At 36.3% G+C, this 26,400-nt stretch overlaps 1 protein-coding gene across 6 annotated transcripts in view; it reads left to right on the top strand.

Annotated features, from left to right (window-relative positions):
• Positions 1-26,400, top strand: part of igsf9bb (immunoglobulin superfamily, member 9Bb) — a 79,770-nt gene that overhangs the window by 12,501 nt on the left and 40,869 nt on the right. For all 6 annotated transcript variants that reach the window (XM_087807329.1, XM_087807326.1, XM_087807328.1 and 3 more), the window contains exons 2-5: positions 10,607-10,798; positions 17,931-18,077; positions 24,182-24,333; positions 25,552-25,669. In XM_087807329.1, the coding sequence (XP_087663455.1) occupies positions 10,607-10,798; positions 17,931-18,077; positions 24,182-24,333; positions 25,552-25,669 (609 nt within the window). The remainder of the gene's footprint in view (positions 1-10,606; positions 10,799-17,930; positions 18,078-24,181; positions 24,334-25,551; positions 25,670-26,400) is intronic.

Below are 26,400 nucleotides of genomic sequence, written 5' to 3'. Positions count from 1 at the left end.
TCATCTACGTCACTAAGATGGCTGGAAGGGTGGAAAGTGTCCATCGATCCACACTCAATTTCCTGGCCAATTGAGTGCTCATTGCGCTCTACATTTTTGTATACTGCTCATTGGGATGTACTTGTGCCCTCTAAATATAAAGTTCAAATGCAGTGCGCGATTTGGGACAAAACCCATGTCTTTTTTGTGTCATTTTCTTCTTCCTCCTCGTTCAAAAAGCCACTTCAAAACATCCAAATACCTCCATACTGCTCGTTTGTAACATCCATTATGTATTGAAATCTTGACCTTCAAGAAATTGTTCAGGGGAAAAATCTATATTTTTAGCTTGTTTTTAGCGGAAGCTAAAAGGCTAACATGCTACACAAACAGGAAACACTGTTTTTTGTCTATAACGGAAAAGGATTACTCCCAAACCCTTAATCGAATGAGGGGGAAATGTGAATTTTGGGTGAACTAATTGAGACTTTTGGGAGTACATTAAATACGTTTGGCTAAATTCATTTGGGGTTAGTTGTTGTTTGGTTAGGGCCTGAGAAGCAAGAAGCTAAATGGAGTTTATATCGTATTTTCATGCTTTTGTACATGTGGGTTTGAACGTTTGTTTTATAATGGGTTGGCAACCTATTCGGGGTGTCCCCTGCTTCTGGCCCTAAGTAGCTGGGATTTACTTCAACGAAGCATTTGTAGTACCTGCTCCACTCGGATTAAAAGTGAATTTAAAAGGTGCCGTTGACCGACTTCCACCCTCTGATTGGTCGAGATTCAGATCTTTCTATTTTGATTTTGAACATTTTGAACCATCTGCCGGGCCACGTAAAATGAATCGTTGTGCCCTCGGGCTTGAGTTTGATGTCCGTGTTTAACAATGTGGATCAAAGGTTGGATAATTCTTGTTAGACTAAAAAAAAAAACGGGTCATTTTTAAATACCATTAATACAGGGGTGGGCAATTATAATTCTTCAAGGGCCACATTAAATTCTGTGAATGTTGTTAGGGGCCGTCAAACAAAAAGAAAGACGATAATAGCCTTTAAAAACATTTGTCATTTGGCCGCGACTTTCATTAAGTTTAATAAGCTGCAATTTTATTCTTGTATATGAGTTTTTTTTAAAACATTTCTTCAACTAACTTAAAAAAAATGATTTGAGGGATTAATATATACTCGAAAAATTGTACACAAGAAAGGAGGGATAAAGTAAATTATGTAAATTATGTGAAAATGTAAATTAATGATAAATACAAAATACATTTGTTAATGCAATAGAACCATTTAAAACATGATCAAACTTTGACATAACGACATAAATACAGTCAAAGGGCCTCACTTTGCCCAGGTCTGCATTATTGGGAATAGAAACTGTAGATGGTATTTTAAACATGCAGTTAATGCAAAGTGAAATAAATCAAATGTAATAAGAGATATATTTATTTTTCAACCAACTCTAGGAAAGATTTTTAGAAGCTATTGTGAAGCGTTTCTGGGTCATAATGTTGTAGGAAGTCTCGGTCGTACACGCTTTTGTCTCTTGCGGTCGGTGACTGCTTCCCTCCGAGGACGTTCAAAGGTGTCGAGTGACAACTTGGTTCACGTTTTGCTGACGGGAACTGTTCTCGACCTTGCAGCGCGAGAGTCGGATCGCCGTCGTTCTTCGAGTCCGGAACCAGAACGGAGGGTAATACTCTGGTAGGAGGACGTGTTAGAAGGACGGTTTGATGGCGGTTAAGGGAAATAACATGTTCACTTCGGAGCGGTCAGGACCGGACCCGGGACCGGCTGTCAGGACTTAAGTGAGACGAACGATTGCAGCTGGCGTTTGTGTCTCCAACACCTGGAAAAGTGCTTACTCCGAAGATCAAGATCCCTGCCTCGGAGCAGAATCCAATATGTCTGCCATGAATTATGCTTTGTAATTTCATCAGCGGCGCTCACTCTCTGCTGCAGTTGTGACTCCAGTCCTTTCATTTGAAAAGTTGCAAAACCTAAAAAAAAAAAAAGCCTGCATGAGACACAATGTAGTGAAAACCCACAAACATAAGCATTTTGTAGTCTTTGTGAGTGCAGTTTTTTTTAAAATACTATATAGACTATATTTTTTGGTTTAGAAGGTTATATAAAAAATATTTTAGCTGTTAATTTTCTTCTGTTAAACAGCCTTTATAGATATACACCAACTAAGAGCTATTATATTAGCCATCAGAATACAGAAGCAAATATACAATATATTGCAATACTGTAGTAACAAGTATATATGTGTAGTATTGTCGAGTATTTGACTCTGGTGTTGAAGCATTTACAGACCACATGACTCTTGACGAAGTCGTAACTGCTTTCATTTGTTTTGAAACCAAAATATGTCCAAACATCAGCTTTAAAAGCTGCTGGAGTCCACTGTATCCTCTCGTCCTCAGTCATTGCCGGGATCTTACAGGATTTCGATGTTCCTTAAGCTGCAGGGGATGTAATGATTGTGATGGTCTAGCGACCAGTAGTTAAATCGCACAAGATGAGAAAATGTGGTAGAATATACACATGTTAATCGTACATTTAAAAAAAAATGTAATCGACTAAAGAAATAAATAAAATTCTTTCTGGAAGCAAAATAAATATTTTTTTTGTTGGGGAAAAAAAAGGTTGCCTACAGAGCTGTTAAACTTCTATACTGTATCTTGTAAAAAAAAATAGAAATTGCGATATATCGCTGTTTTTATCATTTTGCTACATCGTAATTTAATGTGTGGTCCGGGGGCAAAAGCAGCCCTGTGACTGCATTTAAGCGGCCCTCATGTAATCAACGTGTTAAATTCCACGTTTTTTGGGGTTATCGTGATAACACAAATTTGAATTTTTTGTTTTATAATGAGGCTTTTTTTCCTTCTGGCCCCTACAAGGATCTAATGTGGCCCCTAAGGCTGTTTGATTCTCTACTCCTGCCTTAACTTCTCATTAATCCTCATACTTTAGTGATGGTAAATAGTTATTTATTTTACTTTATATTAAGTTCTTATCTAACTTTTGTTTTGCACTGATCGACTTTTTCCATCTACCTTGAAACAAAATCCAACACTCGGTTCAATTTAATTTCTTTTTAGACGACACTACATCGGTGTTTCATTTTCAATGTAAAATTGATCCATGTTGTGTTAGTAGAACTTGTGTTTTCCTAGATTCACGACGTGGTAAATGAGAGATGAAAGATTATTACAACAAACGCTTACAGGTGATGCTTCATCATGAGATATTCTCAGTGTTGACAAACTAAACCATGAAGGCATGATTGGAGGAAAGTTACTTTGACCCTGTTTTTCAGTTTATTTTCAGACCCGACAAGTGATAGAATTTAGACGAGTGAATTTGTTTCTCTCCATTATGAGCAGCAGTTGTTCCCATTATTATTTTCCTATTAAGTTTCAGGCTGTTTTCATGCTACGGCTGCTTAATTGAATTGTTATGCTGCAGGTGTGGAAGAAAAGAAGGAAGTTGAGGCTCAGGCTGTAGAAAAGAAAATTAAGTATAAATCTATTCACTGCACAAAGTATTTTTTTAAATATAAATATTTCATAAACATGCCTTTCCATAGGTCTATGCTGTTTCAGTTTTTTGATAAAGAAGTCATTGTGTTTGTTTAAGCAAGATAAGAATCTTCTGAATCCTTTCAAGGTCAAGCTTGAAACTGGGAATAATGTGGACATTGTGTCGTTCTTTGTTGACTCTTAATAAGTACGTCTGACTCTTTTAAGACAAACTCAATATTTCCGAGATAATACTGAGCTTCAGAGTGCTGACAAATCTTAGCCTGGATTCTCAGAAACCATCGAGGAAGTGTTCTTGAACGCAAGGGTCTGCTGATCCATCCTCAACCCACTGACCTTAATTCCAGGCGACCAGCGGGAGGTAAGAAGCTCAGACAATCTCGCTGGAGAAGAGACTCTTTATGAAGCTGCAAAAGGTTTGGAAATTTGAACATGAGGGCAAGTGATACCAGCTATGAAGTAGGACTGGACCATATGAAAACCCCCCCCATACCCCTCATTTTATAAGCATCCGTCATGAAAACCAACAATTGAACAACATATTTAGTAGAGGACAAAGAAAGTTAAATGAAGTAAATGTCAGAACAAATTGTTAATATAATTTACAGTATTCTTGTTTCTTTAAACTATTATTATTTGGTATTTTCCCAACCCCCGCCATACAAACCATGTTGAGTGCTGGTTAATATAAGTTTCAGAGTAAGAGTCTCTTAGATTCACTTTCGCCCTTTCCTTTAGGTCGTCTTTTTATTCCTAACCGAAAAACTGACGTCATGCTGCCACGATAACAGATTAGCTCGTGGCTACTAAAATATAAAAAAAAAACTGTGTTTTTGCAGAAAAAGTAACACAAACTCTAGGTGTGTGTATTGGTAATAATCTGTTGATTATGATGGGTGTCATGATAAATGGACAACATTATGATATATATGTGTAGTATTGTCGAGTACTTGACTCTGGTGTCGCAGAATTTACAGACCACATGACTCTTTACGAAGTCTGAACTGCTTTAATTTGTTTTGAAACCAAAATATGTCCAAACATCAGCTTTAAAATCTGCTGGAGTCGACTGTATCCTCTTGTCCTCAGTCATCACCAGAATCTTGCAGGGATTTCCTTTCTTTAGCTAAGCAATGACTTTTTGAAGTTTCAATGAATCAAAAATATGAAAACTCTGTTAATGTTTGTATGTTTATTGTAAATAAAAATCAAATTATTTTATTTTAAGCACTTGAAATACTTAGAATAAAATGACTAATGAAGAGTAAACTTTATTACAAAAGCCAAAAACAATTCAGTTCTGTTGAATATCGATATTGTAACAAAAAATAGCGATATTTTAGTGTATCGATATTTTCTAACATCACTACAAAACACAAAGAAACGACATGTAAAATTAATTAGAAAACTCTGGCACTTTTTAAATGTAATTTACAGGAAACATTTTTCGAGAATTTCACATATTAATTTACCATAAATTGACTTTCTTTCAATAAAGTTGGTTTAAAATCCATAAAAAAAAAGCTGTTCTTTCCCACCAATTTAATTTGTTGAGTCAAGACATCGACCAGGATTCTGTTTCAACAGCAGATCAACTCCAGCAGGAAAAGGGGATAGAATCGTCCGGGAGGGAAATACCTGGACGAGCCAAGGAGACGCCTCTGACGAATCCGTCCGATAGATTTACAAGCTCGGATGCTTTATCAGCGCAATAAAAAGCCGCTATCGAGTGATGCTCTTTTCCCATCAGCGGCTATCGCTGCGTACAGGATGTTTGGTGTTCACTGGGAATGTGTAAAAGCCTACTTTGCGGAAGGAAGTTATCGTATCTGAAATCTCAAAACTGTATTTCAAGGTTGGATCCTGCAGAGAAGAGGCAACAAATTCTTATTCTGAGGCATAAAAAAGTCGCTCATCTACTACAACACTTTCATTTTAATCGTTTCATTTGACTTTATACAGAAAAAGTACTTGTTTGACAAAACCAAGTGTCTTTTTTTTTTCGTGTTCATACACATTATATGATAATGTATGTATGTATGTATCTCAGGGCAGGTTTTTCGGCTTTCAAAGAGAGAAGGCGAAAAAAGTGAGTTTCTCTTTCATTAAAGTGCCTGTTAAATGACCTGTAAATGATCAATATTACATATTTAATAGATCCAATGACACATCTAGTGCAGCTCCTGATGATTCTTACATGATCAACCACTGCACGTGTAAGTAGTCGCTGATGAATAAATGAGAAGAAGACGTCAATAATTCAATGTTTTTATTTCATTACATTAGATGTTCAGCAGACGCACTTATCTGCAGCAGGTGCGGAAGGTCAACACACTTCCGACCAAAACATGCCTTTATATACTTATTTATTCACTTTTTCTAAATGATATGAAAGTAAAAACTATGAATCCAAGTTCGCTCCCGTCGGAAATCTGGGCGAACAAGAGGTTACGAGAGTCGATTATGTTGTATTAATGGCTTCACTCCTCTTCCAGCCAGCTGTAATGACGCCCTGCTTTGTTTGTACAACAAGTCCCTTGGAGGTGGAGAATTCCGGGATTGATGACACACAGTGACAAACCTGGATGCTTGACTAATTACATCAGAGTGGGTGTGGCTATGGTAAACTATATTTAATCTCCATAAAAACAGTGTTTTCAGTGGGCGGGGTTTAAGATATTTTTCTGATTTCAAAATCTATTTAAGACGCACTTAAATCAAAACATTATTTTACTACTTTATTACTTTAAAGTCCCAATCTGTAGGACTCAAAATGGCGTTTTTAGCTTCCCTGGTGACTGAATAGTGTAACTGCAAATTAGTTAATTCTGAGTTTCGGGCATTATAAAGTCTGTCTTGTTTTATCTTCCTAGAAACTTGAAACAATTCTCTCAGTACTTCATATCAAAATACTCTCACTGACCCTGAATCAGTTTGGTCGTATAATCAAGCAAGTAGTATAGTTGTAGTATTGTCGAGTACTTGACTCTGTTGTTGCAGAATTTACAGACCACATGACTCTTGACGAGGTCGTAACTGCTTTCCTTTGTTTTGAAACCAAAATATGTCCAAACATCAGCTTTAAAAAGCTGCTGGAGTCGACTGTATCCTCTTGTCCTCAGTCATTGCTGGGTTATCGCTGGATTCAATTGTTACTTTAGCTGTGGAAGATGTAACGACTCCTGCCATTTAGCAGCAGGAAGTTTAATTGCAACACAAAAATGTAAAATGTGGTGATTATTTGAATGTCAATTGTAAATTAAAAAATGGGAAATTTTTGTTTTATACACATTTTTCTGCAAACCATGATGAAATACAGTATCATGATAAAAAAAAGTTGCGACATTTGAGTCGCCTTGGAAGAAAAACAGCTAGTTCTACTAGAAAAATAATGTTAAAATATTACGTATTGTTGCTTTAAACACCGTCTCATTTAATGTTACACATTAAGTAATGACAAAATGTACGACACAATCACAAAGATGCTTTAAAAACTTCCCAGTTAAGCTCACAAGCGTGACTTTATCAACTCCTAAGACATTGTTACGAACCTCTTGTGTGCTAGAGAGTCTCCGAAGAACCTTCTTCTAAAAGTGAGTCGATGTAGCGAGACTTGACGTGCGACAATAGCAGACTGTTTGATAAAGCACTGACCTCCCTGGTTACATCACTAATTTATGCTGTATTGTGTTAAAATCTCATCAATAATTCATTTTTCTTTCTTGGCAGAATGAATTGTGCAACAGCCAGGCTTGTGTGTGTTAAACGCTTATTTAGCAAGCGCTCTTAACTGTGTGTTTAAGTTGTTGTGTTCAGAGTGAGAAGCTCTGTTCTGTGCACCGACTTTAATTTCCCACTAGTATGAAAATATATTTTATTCAGAGTGTCGGGAGCCTTGTGACTATTAACTGCTTTTGTGTATCGGCAATATGTGTGTCATGTATTGCAGGGAGGTTTGTGTGTTACTAAACAAAATTAGTGTTGAGACATGGCCCAAGCCCTTCAGCTGTTTTTTTTTCTCTGCACATCTTTGATCCAAATTTGATTTGTATTTTGTCGTTTCATTTTTTTGTGGAGTTTTGTGTGAATTTGAGACATTTTTGTGTAGTTTTTTTAAATTATTTTTTGGCATCTTAACTCGGAGCCATATACAAGTGATGATGATTTTTCAAATATTTTTTGTTGGTGTTTAATAAAACCTAATGATGGATTAAAAACCCCACTTAATTAAAGGCCCAATCTGTAGGATTTAAAGCGGCGGTTCTGTCGCCCCTGGTGTTGGAATAGTGTAACTGCACTTTTTTTTTTTCCAATTTGAAATATCAAATACTGTCTGTTTTTTGTTTTATCGTCCTTGTAAGTCTCTAAACACTTCTAGACATAAAAGTATATCTGTGGAATATCATTTCACATGCCGTAATTGCCGGTGGTTCTGAGACCTCCAGTACTACATAAAAGTTGTCGTATTAAAGAGGAGCATTTGCCCGAGAGCGCCACCGCATGGAACGATCAGGAACCAAAGATGGATCACTAGCCACAGGAGAAAAGTCTACATATTGTTATTTTTCAAAGGCTGATTTTGGTCTGTGACTTAAAGTAGTTTCACAAAATGTCCAAGTCTGGCTACAAGTAGTATATTTACTGAACAAAACACATCAGAACATCATCATCATTGTTGAACAAAAGTCGATCTTCTTATTTAAATAAACCATTTTTCTTATCGGGAATAAAGGATGTGTTGGTAGCTTGCTGTTTTTTTTTTGTTTATTTTTTTAATCATTTTAACGGGAAGATCTAACTTGAAAAGCTGTTGTTAAAATCTAAAGACAGATGTACAAACGAACCAATTTTTTTTAAGTTCATTTATCCATTTTTTTTAAGTATGGAAGTATATCGTCATCAGAATAATGAATGATTGAACTTAAAAAATGTCACATTTTTTGCAACCTTATTTCTTGTTAGGTATTAAAATTTTAATATCGAAAAGTTTAATTTGTATTTATTGAACAATTAAATTCAATAATGATAATAATAAAAAGGTAGAATTTGATAAAAAAAAAAAAAAAATCAAATTGATTTTTAAAAATCTACACGTAGTTTGCTATTATAATAACAATAATTCAAAAATAAATATTCTAGACTTAACATCTTTTCATTCGTAGCCATTTAAATTCAATATAAATGAAATTGCCACCAGACAAAACCAATAGAGCACCGAGCAACTTTCAGCCAATTATGCAATTCAAATAAATGCTAGGATTAAATGATTAAAAAAAACCAAATTAAACGTTTAGAACAAAAGTTCTATATTCTGATGTCACTGATAAACTCCCATCATAAAGAAGACTCCACTGTAACACGATTTTTAGGTAAAATTTTCCTGCCCATCTCAGTGGCTCCATCTTGTGACGGAGCTTTTTTCCCTCCCGGGTCTTTGATTGTAGAGCGTCTCCGTCCCTCGGCTTCTAAACGGTGAAGTCATCCCTCCTTGGGGCCCGTTTTTGTGTAATCTGCGGTGATGTCACCGGCAGCCAATCAACACAAAGTGTCGCCTGAGATGGTGTGAACAAAAGTGTGCGAGCGAGAGATGATGCTCACAACTGGGAGCTGCACACGAGCTCAGTCATTATCGCTCTTTCTGTTTCGTGCCTCGCCTCCGTCACCGACGCTCTGTGATGAAATCCTTCACATGATCTGTAGAAATCACACACATCTGTGATACTCTGTATATATGTTGTTTTTTTTTACATCATATTCTACTCTCTTGGGTCTAATTTGTCTTTTCTCCGCCTCTTATCACTGAAGAAAGAACGGTTAACGCAACAGAAACTGACTACACAAAACAAGGATATATTGTGTTACTGTTACCAGTGTAAATATATATATATATATATATATATATATAGTAATGTCGAGTACTTGTTTTTGGTGTTGCACAATATGAAAACGAAGTCGTAGCTGCTTTCAATTGTTTTGAAACCAAAATAGGTCCAAACATCAGCTTTAAAAGCTGCTGGAGTCGACTGTATCCTCTCGTCCTCAGTTATCACTGTGATCTTACTGTATTTAATCATTTCTTTAGCAGCTGGGGGAAGTAATGACTGCTGCCACCTAGCGGCTGGAAGTTAAAAGGCAATCAAAATATGAACAAACGCTGTGAATATTTGCATTTAAATTGTAAATAATTAGAAGTATATTCATTTTATTTCGCACAGTTTTATTGAAATGGAACCCGTACAAAAAAAAAAAAGATGGCATACTGTTGAATATTGATACAGTATACAAATATGTCCAAACGTCAGCTTTAAAAGTTGCTGGAGTCGAGTTTATCCACTTGTCCTCAGTCATCGCCAGGATCTCTTTAGTCTTTTATTTAGCTGCGGGGATGTGACGACTGCTGCCACCTAGCGGCTGGAAGTTAAAACGCAACCCAAAAATGAACAAACGCTGTGAATATTTGCATTTTAATTAGAAATAAAATTATTTTATTTCGCACAGTTTTATTGAAATGGAACCCGTACAATAATAAAAAAAAAGATGGCATACTGTTGATACAGTATATAAATATGTCCAAACGTCAACTTTAAAAGCCGCTCGAGTCAACTGTATCCTCTTGTCCTTAGTCATCGCCGGGATCTCTTTAGTCTTCTCTTTAGCTGCGGGGATGTGATGACTGCTGCCACCTAGTGACTGGAAGTTAAAACGCAACCCAAAAATGAACAAACGCCTTGAATATGTGCATTTTAATTGTAAATAATTCAACAATTTAAGTTTGCACAATTTTATTGGTTTAGAAACCGTACAATAACGATGATAAAATAAAGTTAAAAAGCCAGTATATAAAAAAATGATGGCGTACAGTTGAATATCAATACAGTGATGAAAACCTTTCTAGATCTATTATCAATGAAGCGAACAGATATCACACAAACTAAAAATACAAAAACACAAAAAGAACAGAGTAGAAAACGGCACTTGGGGTAAAAAGTAAGAAATGTTGTTGTGAATATTTGCTGACGAGACAAAAAAAACAACTACAAAGTCCAACTGTAGTGTCCGCCGTGTCCACAGGTGCCCACGGCGTGCGAGACGAGCCCCAGTTCGTGACGGCGCGTGCAGGCGACAGCGTCATCCTGGGATGCGACGTGTCCCACCCTTTGAACGGCCAGCCCTACGTGGTGGAGTGGTTCAAGTATGGGATGCCCATTCCCTTTTTCATCAACTTCCGCTTCTACCCTCCTCACGTGGACCCGGAATACGCTGGTAAGACGTCGATCCGTATACGTTTCCGATGGCCTCGTTTTCAGGTTTTAATATCAATGTTGGTCAAAATATTTGGGTCCCCTAGTGGTCAGATTTGGCAGAGATGATTCTGTATTCAAGTGTAAAATATTGGAAACTCACAAACTATCGTGAGATGGAATCTTGGAAGTTTTTACAGATTATAGATGTATTCATGTTTATGTAGAGACTTATTAAGGTTATAGTGTTAAAGAGATTTTTGATATTTCAGTAAAAATTCTGTCAGAATAAATCTGGGATTACATTGTGTGAGAACAAAAATCTTTAATCCTCTTAATTTACACAATTTATTTCTATTTCTAAAATCTAAAGTCAGAAAATGACATTTTTTTGGTTAACAAATTATTGAAAACAAAATTTTGGACAAATTTTGCTTAATTATTTACATTTTTGGCTGCATTTAAGAATCGGCACTATCAATCTTTGCGTTATCTCAGGGTCAAGGTGACCCGAAGGCCTGGAAACAGATGTGTTCGTTCACAAGATGAACGACCTCCCTGGCTTCCTTAAATACATATGCAGTGGTGGAAGTCGTTTACTTTGACCCAGAGACAACACAAGGAATACCACAAACACATTTGTTTCCAGGGCTTCGGGTCACCTTGACCCTGAGATAACGTAAGGATTGATAGTGCCGGTGCTTAACTGCCGCCCAAAACGCAAGTAATTAACTAAAATTTGTCCAACAATTTTTTCCAATAATTGGTTAAGCAAAAAAATATATATTCTCTGACCTATATTCTGTCAGTATTATTTTGGTGTGAATTTATTTCAGATATAACCAACAATCATATAACAATAAATTGTGTGACTTGAGAGGATTAAGAATTTTGTTGTTTGGTTTAATACGTTTTTTTTTGGTGTTGGTGCTTAGACGTTGCCTAAAACTGTGCATGAATTATATTAAAGACAAATTAAATAAATAAAAAAAAAAAAATTTAAACGGTGCTTGCCCTTAACAATTGTGTTACCTTAGGGTCAAGGTGACCCGAAGGCCTGGAAAAAAATGTGTTTGTGGTATCCCTTCTGTTGTGTCTGGGTCAAGGTCAACGACCTCCATCACTGTATATTCATTAATGGAAGCGCCTTGATGCAGAGACAACACAAGGTATACCAGAAACACATTTGTTTCCGGGCCTTTGGGTCACCTTGACCCTGAGATAACACAAGCGTTAAACAATTCCCAAAACTGTACTTGAAGGAAAAAACTAAATAAATTTGTCCTTTATAATAAAATGAAATTTTTATTTTTTATTTTTGGGGCTAAATTCTTTGTTAAAACTTTTCTAGATCTATTATCAATGAAGCAAACAGATACCACACTAGAATACAACAACACAAAAAAAGAACAAAGTGTAGAAAACGGAACTTGGAACAAAAATGGAAGACATTTTTTGTTGTGAAATTTTTTTTCAAAACAAACTTCCCTTAAGATGGTAATAATCAAAAGAACAGAAATGATAGAAATATGTTTTTCTTTGTGTGTCGCCCAGTAAGTGAGTAACGTGTCACTTCATTAACTGACGGTTCTTTCATATTCTTCACACACTCGCGGTGCGTTTAATCAGTCGGACATATCTGTGTCGACTTCATCCACCAGATCGTCTACCAGCGTTTAATCTGCCTCCAGAGAACGTCCTGATCCTCAAAACAAACCGAAAATGCTGAACCGACCTGAAGCCCATCAGTTCACACGTCCTCCTGCCAAACACATCGTGAGCCTAACGTCCTACGGACCCCCGTAGGGATTCTAATTCGGGGTCTGAAGGATCAGTCTATGTACAGTTTCTTTCTCTCTCCCATTTCCAGGTCGACCTCCATTCTACGCGACAAAATTAGGGTCAAAAACTGCGAGGATACACAAAGGCCTGTATTGTGCCCTTTTTAGATTTCGACAATGTCAGGGAGTTCATGAGCTTTGCCAGAGATCGGAAGTCCACGAGTGTCCCCCTGGTGGCGAGATATAGAACCACTATTGTTGCTTCGGAACTACAAAATTAACTGGGAAATAAGTTTAATCTTTGATTAAAAAAAGATTTAAAAAAAGTCCAAATCCAATACTGTGGCAGACTTTAAAATTACATAAAAATCTTCACAATTTTTTTTTTATTCTAGTCTGTTCTTCTGTATTTCAGTCTTGCTATACTTAGCTTCCACCAGCAGGGGCTAATATTGCTGTGTTCTTTTATCTATATTACACGATGAAAACTCGAGGCCAGGGGTCCGAATACGGCCCGCCAAGTCATTTCACGTGGACCGCAAAGTAGATGAATGTTCGTGATGGAACCCATAAAGATGTCGGTGTTTCAGAAAAGATAAGGAACAGATTGTACAACAATTATACAGATTATACAGAATTATTTTAAAAGTGTTTATTTTCTACTCCTTGTTAAAGATGTTAAGGTAAATTATTTCGGACATGAGTTTAATAACCCTGGTCTAAATGATTAGAAATAAAAATTCCAACATCAGGTTCCTCACGTACTGAGGGGTCGTACGTTCAAAAAACATTCGGACCTACTTTCCTTTTTCGGACCTACCATCCGAAAGTCCATTTGTATCAATAAGGAAAAGGGCGTTAAAAAGTTCGTAGATGTATGTCAACCTCACTAGTCACGTTGAGACTCATTAACCATCAATATTAATCAAACATTAACACAAGTGTTTGTAGTTACACGAGTGGATATTAAATTATTCACAAACTTATTAATATGTTCTCATTAATAATACTCCGTGCTTTAAGTTAATGATTTACAGTTTTATTCTTGTTGAACTGTTTTCAAATAAGCCCCTGATCGTCTCTGTAAATAAAGTATTCGCGTGAATTTAATAACTGTTTATGTAAAATATAAACATTAACACCGGAGCTTGTCTGCAACTATTTGAATTTAAGTATGTGATGCATGTCAGAAATAATGAACAAATAAAAACTGTTGATCCAGTTTAAATTAATCTTTTCAGTAGTTTTTTCTGATCGCGGAGAGAAAAATCCTGGACTCTGGTTCATTATGATTTGATATGAATTATTGGGTTGAACAAAGGAAAAGTGCTTTTATTTGTGTACACACGCAGATTCGTACATCGGAATATTTTTGTACCATTTTCTGGATCTGATCGTACGACACTTTTTAATAGAACGTATTCGTACATGAGGCCCCTGGTCTTCTAGAGCTGTAGTGATGAACTGATCTCAGGAAACTATTCAATACAATATATTTAGTTCACGATACGATGTTTTCAATTCATAACTAGATACGATATAATCGGCTCAAAATTCTATACATTTAGTTCTATACGATACATTGAGCTCATGATACGATTCGATATGATATATTAAGCCGAGGATATGCTTTAGATACACTTGCATGATTTTCACAGCGATTTTAATAACGTCTCGTGAAAAAAAAGCAGCTGAAGCCGACTGTATCCTCTTGTCCTCAGTCATTGCTGGGATTTTGTGTGGTTTCTATTGTTCCTTTATTAGTGGGGGACGGAATTAAGGCGGAAGTTTAATTGCAACAAAATAAATGAGCAAACTCTGTGATTATTTTCACGTTAATTAAAAAATAAATAAAAATTCTATAAGATGTATGATAAAAAACTAAAAAAACAGAAAACAATGGAGTGCTGTTGAATATGAATTTTATATGATGAAAAAAATATCTACCAGTGATTTTTTTTTTTTTTTTTTTTCTCTAAAATGATGTGAGCTAACGCGTCCAAACAGCTCAAGTACAAGAACAAGAAAAGCAAAATAAAAGACACAAAGTCCGAAACGTTTAAAAAAAAAGTACTTATTTTGACTGTAAGAAACTATCAGCGATTAATCAACAACCGTATTTACGCTAAATATCTTTAGATATTTTCTGCTATATTCTTATTTTCCTCGTCATGTTGATGAGCTCAGGTTTCAAGTGTTTCTCCAGAGACACACACACACACACACACACACACACACACACACACACACCTGCGTCAGTGATTCCACCGGATCACGGTTCACGTCTGTCAAGACGGAGCTCAGACACGAGAAACTCTGCAGTTATTCTTTGAATCATGCGACGGGTTTTGATGAAACTGAACCGGGTCGTATGTGATGCTGTGTCTCCGAGTGGGTCAGAACCTCAGGTGTGACTGGGTCGGATCTCAGGTGCAGGATCCTAACAGGCTGTGGATAGTTGAGCAGAGCAGAGCAGAGGAAGTTTCTCAATATGTGAAACTACATTAGACTCCATTGCTCTTCCTTAGAGTCGAGACCTGGACCTGGAGGAGGAAAAATACACTCGTGTGGAAGAAGCTCCAGTACCTGGTGTTCGCTGGTTAGTCAGGTTTCACACAAACACAATACAACATAATCGTACAAAATACTCAAATAAACAAGACACACTTGCACAAAAACACTCAAATAAACACAATCGTACAAACACACTCAAATAAACACAGTCGCACTTGCACAAAAACGCTCAAACAAACGCACTTCAATGAAAACAAACACACATGCACAAACACACTTGCACAAAAAAACACACTCGCACAAACACTCTGAAATGAACAGAAATAAACTTGAACAAACACATTCAAATAAACACAAACACAATCATACAAACGCAGTCAAAAAAACACAATCGCACAAGCACACTCAACTAAACACAATTTCACTTGCACAAATACGCGCACAAACACGCTCGCGCAAACGCACTCGAATAAACACAAACACACTAAGATAAACACAATCTTACAAGCACACTCAAATAAACAGAAACACACTTAAATAAACACAATCATACAAAAACACTAAAATAAACACAATTGCGCAAGCATACTCAAATAAACACAAACACAATCATACAAACGCAGTCAAAAAAACACAATCGCACAAGCACACTCAACTAAACACAATCTTACTTGCACAAATACACGCACAAACACGCTCGCACAAACGCACTCAAATAAACACAAACGCACTAAGATAAACACAATCTTACAAGCACACTCGAATAAACAGAAACACACTTAAATAAACACAATCATACAAAAACACTAAAATAAACACAATTGCACAAGCACACTCAAATAATCACTAACACGCCTGCACAAACACACTCAAATAAACACAAACACACCTGCAAAATGCACTCAAATGAACACAAACGCAATCGCACAAGCATACTTAAATAAACACAAAACAATTCACAAACATGTTTGAACCCACACACTCCGTAGGAACACGTGTGTGTGTGTGTGTGTGTGTGTGTGTGTGTGTGTGTGTGTGTGTGTGTGTGTGTGTGTGTGTGTGTGTGTGTGTGTGTGTGTGTGTGTGTGTGTGTGTGTGTGTGTGTGTGTGTGTGTGTGTGTGTGTGTGTGTGTGTGTGTGTGTGTGTGTGTGTGTGTGTGTGTGTGTGTGTGTGTGTGTGTGTGTGTGTGTGTGTGTGTGTGTGTGTGTGTGTGTGTGTGTGTGTGTGTGTGTGTGTGTGTGTGTGTGTGTGTGTGTGTGTGTGTGTGTGTGTGTGTGTGTGTGTGTGTGTGTGTGTGTGTGTGTGTGTGCTGAATGTCCTGCACTGTGCGTTCTCACCGGCTCAAAGTTGTTTCACTCCGTTCTTCAGTAAACACACAAAAACAAAACTGTCATTTGAATTGATTAATTGCTGCGTATTGTGCGTTCAGAACAGATTGTTTGTGATTTTAATATCGTGCGCCTACGCCGCCGCCGTGATTGTCGACTAAAGTGCTCGACGAGAACAACTGGTGCCACTGGAGAGCACAGTGTGTTCCGTCGAGACCCCGGAGTGACTCTGTGACCCAATAATGGATTAACTTTCAACACCATCCAAAAGTTTTCTTTTTCTTGCTCAGGGGCAGAGATTCTGGGTTTAAACCCTCATGGTGTTCTTCACCTAAAGTGCTCCTTCCTCAGTCACCTGTTGATATTAGATTTAGGAGCTGCTGGAGTCGACTGTATCCTCTTGTCCTCAGTCATTAAAGCTACATGACTATTTAAATGGAAAAAATAGACTTTTTATTGGAAAAATAGACTTTTTAAATTGAAAAAAGAGAACCTTTTTAATTGGAAAAATACAACTTTTTTAATGGAATTTTTTTTTTTAAAGGAAAAAAACACTTTTTTAATGAACAAAAAGAAAAGAATTTTAAATTTAAAAAATGCAACTTTTTTAACCTCAACCTTTTTATTAAAAAAACTCAAGCCAAAAAATATCGCTGCTTGATTTAATATTATAATATTTTCTAAATGGATTTTTTTTTACATATATTATTATGTTATTCCATTTCTAATAATTCAAAAATAAATATCCTAAATTCAATATTTTTGCATTGAATAGATAAACGCCTAAATAAAACTTTTAAATGTTTAAGTCAAACATACAATATTGTTGCACTGATTTACTTCCATACACTTGTTTACACTTTTACACATTTTATACTTTTTTTTTTATTGTGTTTACTTGTACATTTCTTAAAAGTATTATAATCTTTTGGTATTTTTAATATTTGTACTTGTGTCTTAATATAATCTCTATTTATTTTTAATCTTTTACTTGTGAACTGCTGTGAATACTTGAATCCTGAATATAAATGTATTTTAATTAAATCCGTATAAATATATATATTTTTAATTCAGTGAAGGCGTTGAAAATTAAATCCAACAGCTTCGAAAAAAATGAAATTAATTTCAGATTTCGAACCAATGTTGCTCAAGAGCAAACATTCTTCAATTATAACTCAGTTTTCCCAGATCAGGAACATATAAGAATTGCACCAACAACCAGTTAGAGACGTGTTCAGGCGCCGTGTTCTGTCGATGTGGATCAGGAAGGAAGTGTTCTGGGACTGAGAGGCAGCCACAGACCATCATGAGGGGATCAATGCGGACTCACCAGGCTTTGAGGGAGAAGGAAGGCAGCTCAGAACCATCAGCCACATCAAAGGCCTTTGTTTCGCTGTCGTGGTTCTGATCCGGTTGATTCCCGTCGTCAACCTGAGTCATTTAGAAAGGATTGAGACTCACTTGCGTGAGGGTCCCTAGGATCTTACCTCACCTCACTGAAGACCCTCCTTCCCTTGTGTGTCCCTCCAGGCCGGGCCACCCTCCACGACAAGTCGTCCCTGCGGGTGGAGAAGGTTCGCTCAGAGGACCAGGGCTGGTACGAGTGTAAAGTTCTGATGCTGGAGCAGCAGTACGACACCTTCCATAACGGCAGCTGGGTGCACCTGACCGTCAACGGTAAGAGCGTCGGCGCCATCCACTGGTTCCTGCTCTGGTGCGTTTTAACAAAAAAATAAATAAAACAAACCGTTTTATGAGGCGTAAATAAACGTGTGTAACGTTCTGTGACATAAAGATTTAAATCAAGTCATTAAGGTTTGAAGTGAATGTTCAGTGAAATGGAAAAGTATGAATACGTTGCAGAAAAATAAGAAAATAGTTTGATTACAGTGAACAATTATTTGATCAGCTGAGATTTTTTCATTGTAGTTGAAAAGTTTTTTTAATAAATAGTTTAAATATAATTGAATTTAACTTTTGGAAAAAATTTAATTGTTTAAATATAGTAAAAATATTGTTTTATTACAATTCAATTATTTAAATTGGATTTCTTTTTTTTTTATCAAAGTTGAAAATTGTTCGATTTGTTGTTGAAAATTGATTATTAAAAAAAGTTGCTTCATTGTAAAAATGGTTTGATAATGAAAATTGTTTGATTGTTGTTGAAAATTGTTTGATTTTAGATAAAATAGTTTGATTTTAGTTTAAAATTGTTTGCTTTAGTTGGAAATTGTTTGATTTTAGTTTAAAATTGTTTGCTTTAGTTAAAAATTGTTTTATTATAGTTAAAAATTGTTTGATTTTAGCTGAAAATTGTTTGCTTTAGTTGAAAATTGTTTGATTATAGTTGAAAATGGTTTGATTTTAGATAAAATTGTTTGATTTTAGTTTAAAATTGTTTGCTTTAGTTGGAAATTGTTTGATTTTAGATAAAATTGTTTGATTTTAGTTTAAAATTGTTTGCTTTAGTTGGAAATTGTTTGATTTTAGTTGAAAATTGTTTTATTTTAGATAAAATTGTTTGATTTTAGTTTAAAATTGTTTGCTTTAGTTGGAAATTGTTTGATTTTAGCTGAAAATTGTTTGCTTTAGTTGAAAATTGTTTTATTTTAGCTGAAAATTGTTTGATTCCAGTTGAAAATGGTTTGATTTTTGCTGAAAATGGTTTGCTTTAGTTGAGAATTGTTTCATTTTAGCTGAAAATTGTTTGCTTTAGTTGAAAATGGTTTCATTTTAGCTGAAAATTGTTTGATTATAGTTGAAAATGGTTTGCTTTAGTTGAAAATTGTTTGATTTTAGCTGAAAATGGTTTGCTTTAGTTGAAAATTGTTTCATTTTAGCTGAAAATTGTTTGATTATAGTTGAAAATGGTTTGCTTTAGTTGAAAATTGTTTTATTTTAGCTGAAAATGGTTTGCTTTAGTTAAAAATTGTTTTATTTTAGCTGAAAATTGTTTGATTATGTAAAGTGTTGGATTACAGTTGAAAGTGTAGGATACATACAAAAAAATGTTTGTGTTTGAATCAAAGCTACAAATACACAGTAAATCGATGTATAAAAGACGAGATCAAATCAACATTTTACTCTAAATACCCTAAATTTTCTCTGGAATAAAACAGACAAAAATATTTCTAGTGCTTGATGTCTTTGAGACTTGAAGCAGACGTACGTCAACTAACTATTTGTTTGTTAAAAATCTAAACAGATTCAAGACTGTTCTGAACCAAGAAGGGAATCATGGTAACCGAGCAGATCTCAAACACTTGTTGTAAATAGTTTCCAGCTTTAGGTGTTTCTCACTCTTCCAGGGTGAGTTTTGCTGCTGAGCTTGGACACTCTGCGTCTATTTATAGCCTCTCACTTCCAGCCGCGCTCGCTATCGTAGTTAAACATCGGAGCTTGTTGGTGATTACCGAGCACTTTGGCTGTCAGCCGCTGCTGCTCCTGAAGTAAGTGATGCTCGTGGATTCTTGGTGCTGCAGGATCACAGGTGTGATCGCATCTGCTGCCTCGACACCTCGCCTGACGCTACGTTTCATCACGTCTCGTAATGATGATGTCATCGTGGTGAAACTGCCGCGAGCATTTATTTACTTCAATGCTTTTATCAGGTGTTTTCAGAACACCGACTTCGTCTTCAGATGTCTTTGTCATCCCATGCATGAGAGGATACTTTTGGAGTGGTTCGTATCCTGAAGCGTGTAGTCTTATATTTCCTCCTCTAAGATACACACTTTGTTGAATTGACACACGTAAATAATCACATGACACACATAAACGTTCGTTTGACACACATAAATGTTCACTTGACACACATAAATGATCACTTGACACACACAAATGTTCACTTGACACACATAAATGTTCACTTGACACACATAAATGTTCACTTGACACACATAAATGTTCACTTGACACACACAAATGTTCACTTGACACACATAAATGTTCACTTGACACACATAAATGTTCACTTGACACACAATGTTCACTTGACACACATAAATGTTCACTTGACACACATAAATGTTCACTTGACACACACAAATGTTCACTTGACACACATAAATGTTCACTTGACACACACAAATGTTCACTTGACACACATAAATGTTCACTTGACACAAATAAATAAACACATGACACACATAAATGTTCACATGACACACAAATGATTACTTGACACGCATAAATGTTCACATGACACACATAAATGTTTACTTGACACACACAAATATTCACTTGACACACATAAATGTTCACTTGACACAAATAAATAAACACATGACACACATAAATGTTCACATGACACACAAATGATTACTTGACACGCATAAATGTTCACATGACACACATAAATGTTCACTTGACACACATGAATAATCACTTGACACACATAAATGTTCACTTGACAAACATAAATGTTTACTTGACACGCATAAATATTCACTTGACACATGCACATAATCACTTGACAAACATAAATGATCACTTGACAAACATAAATGATCACTTAACACACATAAATGTTCACTTGACACACAAACATTCACTTGACACACATAAACGTTCACTTGACACACATAAACGTTCACCTACACACATAAATGTTAGCTTGACATCCGTACATTTTCACATGACACACATAAATATTCGCATGAAACATAATCTTCACATGCCAAATAACTGTTCACATGACACAAACAAATCTTCACATGACATCTAAATGTTCACATGACACACACCAATCTCCACATGACACCTACATGTTCAAATGACATAAACCAATCTTCACATGACACTTAAATGTTCAAATGACATAAACCAATCTTCACATGACACCTAAATGTTCACATGACACACACCAATCTTCACATGACACCTACATTTTCACATGACACACACAAATCTTCACATGACACCTAAATGTTCACATGACATAAACCAATCTTCAAATTACGCCTAAATGTTCACATGACATATGACACCTACATTTTCACATGACACCTAAATGTTCACATGACATAAACCAATCTTCAAATTACGCCTAAATGTTCACATGACATATGACACCTACAATTTCACATGACACCTAAATGTTCACATGACATAAACCAATCTTCACATGACACCTACATTTTCACATGACACACACAAATCTTCACATGACACCTACATTTTCACATGACACACACACGTCTTCACATGACACCTAAATGTTCACATGACACACACACATCTTCACATGACACCTAAATGTTCACATGACACCTAAGTGTTTACATGACACACACAAATCTTCACATGACACACATGAATCTTCACCATTTCAGTTGAATTTTAGTTGATTACATTGGAAAATAAAGTACTTGACTCGCCTGAGGAAAGTAAGTCCTACTTTATCTTCCACATTTCTTTAACTTGTTCCAGAAAATAATTTTGTGTTGAGCTTCTGTGTGTGTTTTCGTGTAGCGTATTCAAAGTGTGTGTCATGTTAGCATCATAATTAGCCAAAGCTTTAATCTGGTCCGTGTCTTCCTGACCTCATTAGTCGGTGATTTGCTGCCAAGTCGTGTTCTGAAAATCTCGTAAACCACGTCATGAAAAGAGGAGAAACGTTGTGAGGCGATGAAAGAAAGACCAGTCTGTTACTCCTACTATTTCCTCCTTGTACTTCCCTGAATACTTTTCACAAATCATTGTCAAAATTATAAACAATTTACTGGCTTCATGATCGACTTTTTCTAGTTGCAGTCGTCACTTGAACGCTCCACTAACTCTGATTGTTAAGGCTACAGAAAACAGCGCTGAAGGGGCAGTAACTCGACCCGAGGCGCACAATAGGCTGTTGATCTTGATCGAGCTGCTTGAAAGCTTCTGGTAATTGGTTTGCTTTATTCATGACCCATAGATACATATACAGATATGGATAAATAATGTAACCCTCATGCACCCGCCCTAGCAAATGGGTAATGTTTAAAAGTATTTTCTCTTTACTGGAGAACAGAGCACCAGAGTATTTGCTTTCTATGATCTGGAAGTCGATCTTTCTCGCTGTTCGGTTTAGTGTTGAGGGTCCTTTCTCTTGCGACAAGAAGGAATTACATTTACAATTCCTGTTCTTGTATCAGAAATTGAGAATATCTAGAAAATATTGATACACCTAAATATCTTGTTTTTTTTTTCGTTTTTTTTTAAATTATTATAATTTTTTGGGGGCTTTCAAATCCTATTTTAAGTATTTTGTACGATTAGCATGCTAATAATTTGCAGCGTTTGTTAATGTTTGTGTTGCAATTATACCTCCGACCGCTAGATGGCAGCAGTCATTACGTCCTCCGTTGCTAAAGGAACAATGAAATGACTGAGGACGAGAGGATACAGTGGACTCCAGCAGCTTTTAAAGCTGATGTTTGGACATATTTTGGCTTCACAACGAATCCAATCAGTTATGACTTTGTCAAGAGTCATGTGCTCTGTAAATTCTGCAACACCAGAGTCAAGTACTCGACAATACTACAAATATATCCTTGTTACTACTGTATCACAATTTATCTTATTTTTTGCCCATGTATCGTGATACATATCGTATCGCAAGCTTTTAGCCAATAAACACCCCTTGTAGAAAATGTACAAATTCAAATGTATACTACAAATATATATTTTTATTTTATATATATATTATGTATCGTGGCCCCTGTATTTTGTATCGTATCACCAGATTCTTGCCAATACACACCCCAGGTTACAGCAAGATATGTGAAGTAATGTAGCCTAAGCATTAGCGTTACATATCTTACTGACTGGAGCCTTTTTTTGGTGTCATTTTAAAAGTTTACACTCACAGGTCCATCCACAAATCTAAAAATATACATTTAAATCCAAATATATTTGAGCACTAAGGATTGAGCTAAAATGTAGTTTGTACTCTACGCGACAAAAGCTTCAGTTTCAGCCGACAACAGGCTCCATGGCTTACATCTGCAGATGGATTGACATTGAATAGCAATTGAACGGCTCAAGGATTACACGTGTAAGCAGATCAGCTCCGGTCCTAAGGTGATTAGATCTGGAATATCAAAACAGGAATTATGTCAATAAAATCTGTATGGAATCACAGTCGGTGACGTACGTGTACGAAGATAATGAGGGATTGTCCAGGAAGACTGAGCAGGCCAATGTCAAAAAACTGCTTTTTTTATTTTTTTTAAAAGGTTTGAGGTTGAATTCCAGCTTTTCATATCATCCCTCCCTACGAGAGTAAGACCCACTGAGCAAAAGAGGATTTGGGACATTGTGCACAGTTTTAATGACCTATAGAAAAATACAGCTTTTTTTTCTTCTCTATTTTGTCCTCAATTTGTCAGTTTTTATTTTTTTAGTCTGGCTTGACTTTATCACTATGTGGCTGCCAATCAAAAACCCAGTATTGTGACACAAACCATCAACTGATTCTGAGATGGAAAAAATGGACGAATTCTCCGAACCTCCAATCGAAAAACTATGCAGCTTATAAGCCGTTTGATCCCATTTTTCTAAATTAGTTCCTCACTTGTAAAATCTGTATTTGGGAAACAATGAGGCAAATTTTGTAGAAATATCTATTAAACTTAAACTACATTTTAACACCATTATTTGTAGCTAATCTCACCAGAAATGCTATTAAGGTGTAAAAGTTTCCAGTTGTTGAATTCAAACTGGAGAGTAAACTAAGAATGTATTCACACTCTTTGAGTCCAGATGCTGCTGTTAACACTTTCATTCTTTTTTTCACTCCTCAGCCCCTCCCTCGTTCACTGATACCCCTCCACAGTACGTCGAGGCCAAGGAGGGAGGAAGCATCACTTTGACCTGCGTTGCTTTCGGGAACCCCAAACCTTCGGTCAGCTGGTTACGAGACGGCAACGTCATGGTCAGCAGTGCTAAATACAAGGTAAATGTGCGTCATGGGAAGATGTACTTACTCAACGACGATGACATTCTTTCGTCAAAGTGTTGGCATCTAGTCCAGAGTTAGAGTTGGAGCAATGACTGAGGACGAGAGGATACAGTCACCTCCAGCAGCTTTTTAAAGCTGATGTTTGGACATATGAAACAAATGAAAGTAGTAACAACTTCATCAAGAGTTATGTGGTCTGTAAATACTGCAACATCAGAGTCAAGTACTCGACAATACTACACATATATCCTTTTCTACTACAAGTATCACAATATCTATTGAACAGGTCGACTTTTCTTTCTATTTTTCCTACAAAACATCTCTTGTGTCATATAAATTGTTAATGCTAACTAAGGGGTGGCGGGTTTAGTTTCCCAAGAGGCCACATTTTATAAAGTGACATCAGGTAAAAAATAAAGGAGCAAAAAGCCTTAATGTAATGTGAAAAATACATTACATTATAGAACTTTCCTCGTTTTAAATTATAAATATAAAGACACTTTTCTCCAATTTATTAAAAAAATATATTTTTTAAGGGGCAATAAATACTTGTAAAAAAAGGCTTCAAACAACAACTCCTAATCAAAAATCCTAGAGCAGTAAATAGAGTTGAACAGGTAATGAAATAAACATATATAAATGCAAAATAACAATGTTACATGATCTTTGACCTCATGAGGGCCACATAAATACAGTCAAAGAGCCCAAGCTGCACGTTTGCCAGGTCTGCTGTAACTAGTCAATTGTTAGTTTGTGCAGTACACCCTCCAGTACTGCAGGGGGCGACAGCAAGATAAAAAATCATCACCAGTGAAATGCTGGCTTTACTTATATACCTAGGTGTAAATACCAGTAGTTCTGTAATGATGTCCAGCAACCTTTAAAAAACCTAAAAACCTTTTTTTTTTATGGGTTAGACAAACTCAATGGAATTAATTAAAAGCTAACTATATACAACATGTAAAGTATGTTAACAAAAATAAACAATTTTTGTGAATCAGATTATTTTCCAAGTCACTTCTGTTTTGTGACTTCATGGTCCGACCACATGACCCCAACAGAACATCCGTTCTGTCCGTGTCGGCTCTAAAAATATAGGAAACTAGACTGAAAAATGGACAAAAGGGGGCGTGTTCAGTTCAGAGTGTATCTACTGTACTGAAAAATAAATTTGGACTTGACCACATGCATTTCTACGCTGCTGCGTCTCAGGTGTCCGACGGGAGTTTGACGGTGCAGTCCATCACACGCGAGGACCGCGGGGCTTACACGTGTCGAGCCTTCAGCCCACAGGGAGAGGTCGTCCACACCACCCGTCTGCTCGTGCAAGGTGAGCGTGTCCTCGGAACCGCAAGAGCGGCACCAATGTTTCCGAGCCCAAGGTTCGCTTCGGTATTTTCAGGTAGTGACGTGTTGTTTTGTAGGCATATTTATTGGATACAACTTTGAGTCGTGAATGATGAACGAGTGACAACTATTTACTTGCGATTGGTTGGGAAAATTTTTTTCGGTAAAACGCCCCGCTTTGTTTGTACAACAAGTTCCTTAGAGGTAGAGATATCCCGGGAGTGCTACGATGTAGGAAAACTTGCTATAACTTGTGGTCTAAGAAGTTGATTGGATAACTCGAGGAGAGGAACAGAATCAGAAAATGAGCTGTAACAACATGGCAGAAAAGAAAAAACTTTAACCCTGCTAGCGTCTTACCCTTGCTAGCTTTGAACCTCAGACTGTAGTTTTGTAAGACACTTAAGGTAAGGTAAGGTAAAACTTTATTGATCCCTCAGGAGGTCTCCTTCGGTAAATTGTTTTTTTCCAATAGCCACAGAAAATACAGCAATTTTTCATGAAAAATAAAAAATAAATCAAAATAAAATAACAAGAAGAACATAAAGAGGAAGAACAAGATGACACAATCTAAGTCTAAAGATAAAGACAAAGAACATAGATCAAAGAAAAACAACAAAGACAAAGGATACAAAGACTAACATAGAACAGAACATCCAGATACTTTCACTCCACTCCTGCCCCCGAACTCAGAATTTATAAGTTTATAATAAA

The sequence above is a fragment of the Callionymus lyra genome, chromosome 14 (genome assembly GCF_982586985.1).
Source record: "Callionymus lyra chromosome 14, fCalLyr1.hap1.1, whole genome shotgun sequence".
Classification (NCBI taxonomy): Eukaryota; Metazoa; Chordata; class Actinopteri; order Syngnathiformes; family Callionymidae; genus Callionymus; species Callionymus lyra.
Note: the sequence above shows the minus strand (reverse complement) of the source record. Positions and strands in the feature narration are given on the sequence as shown.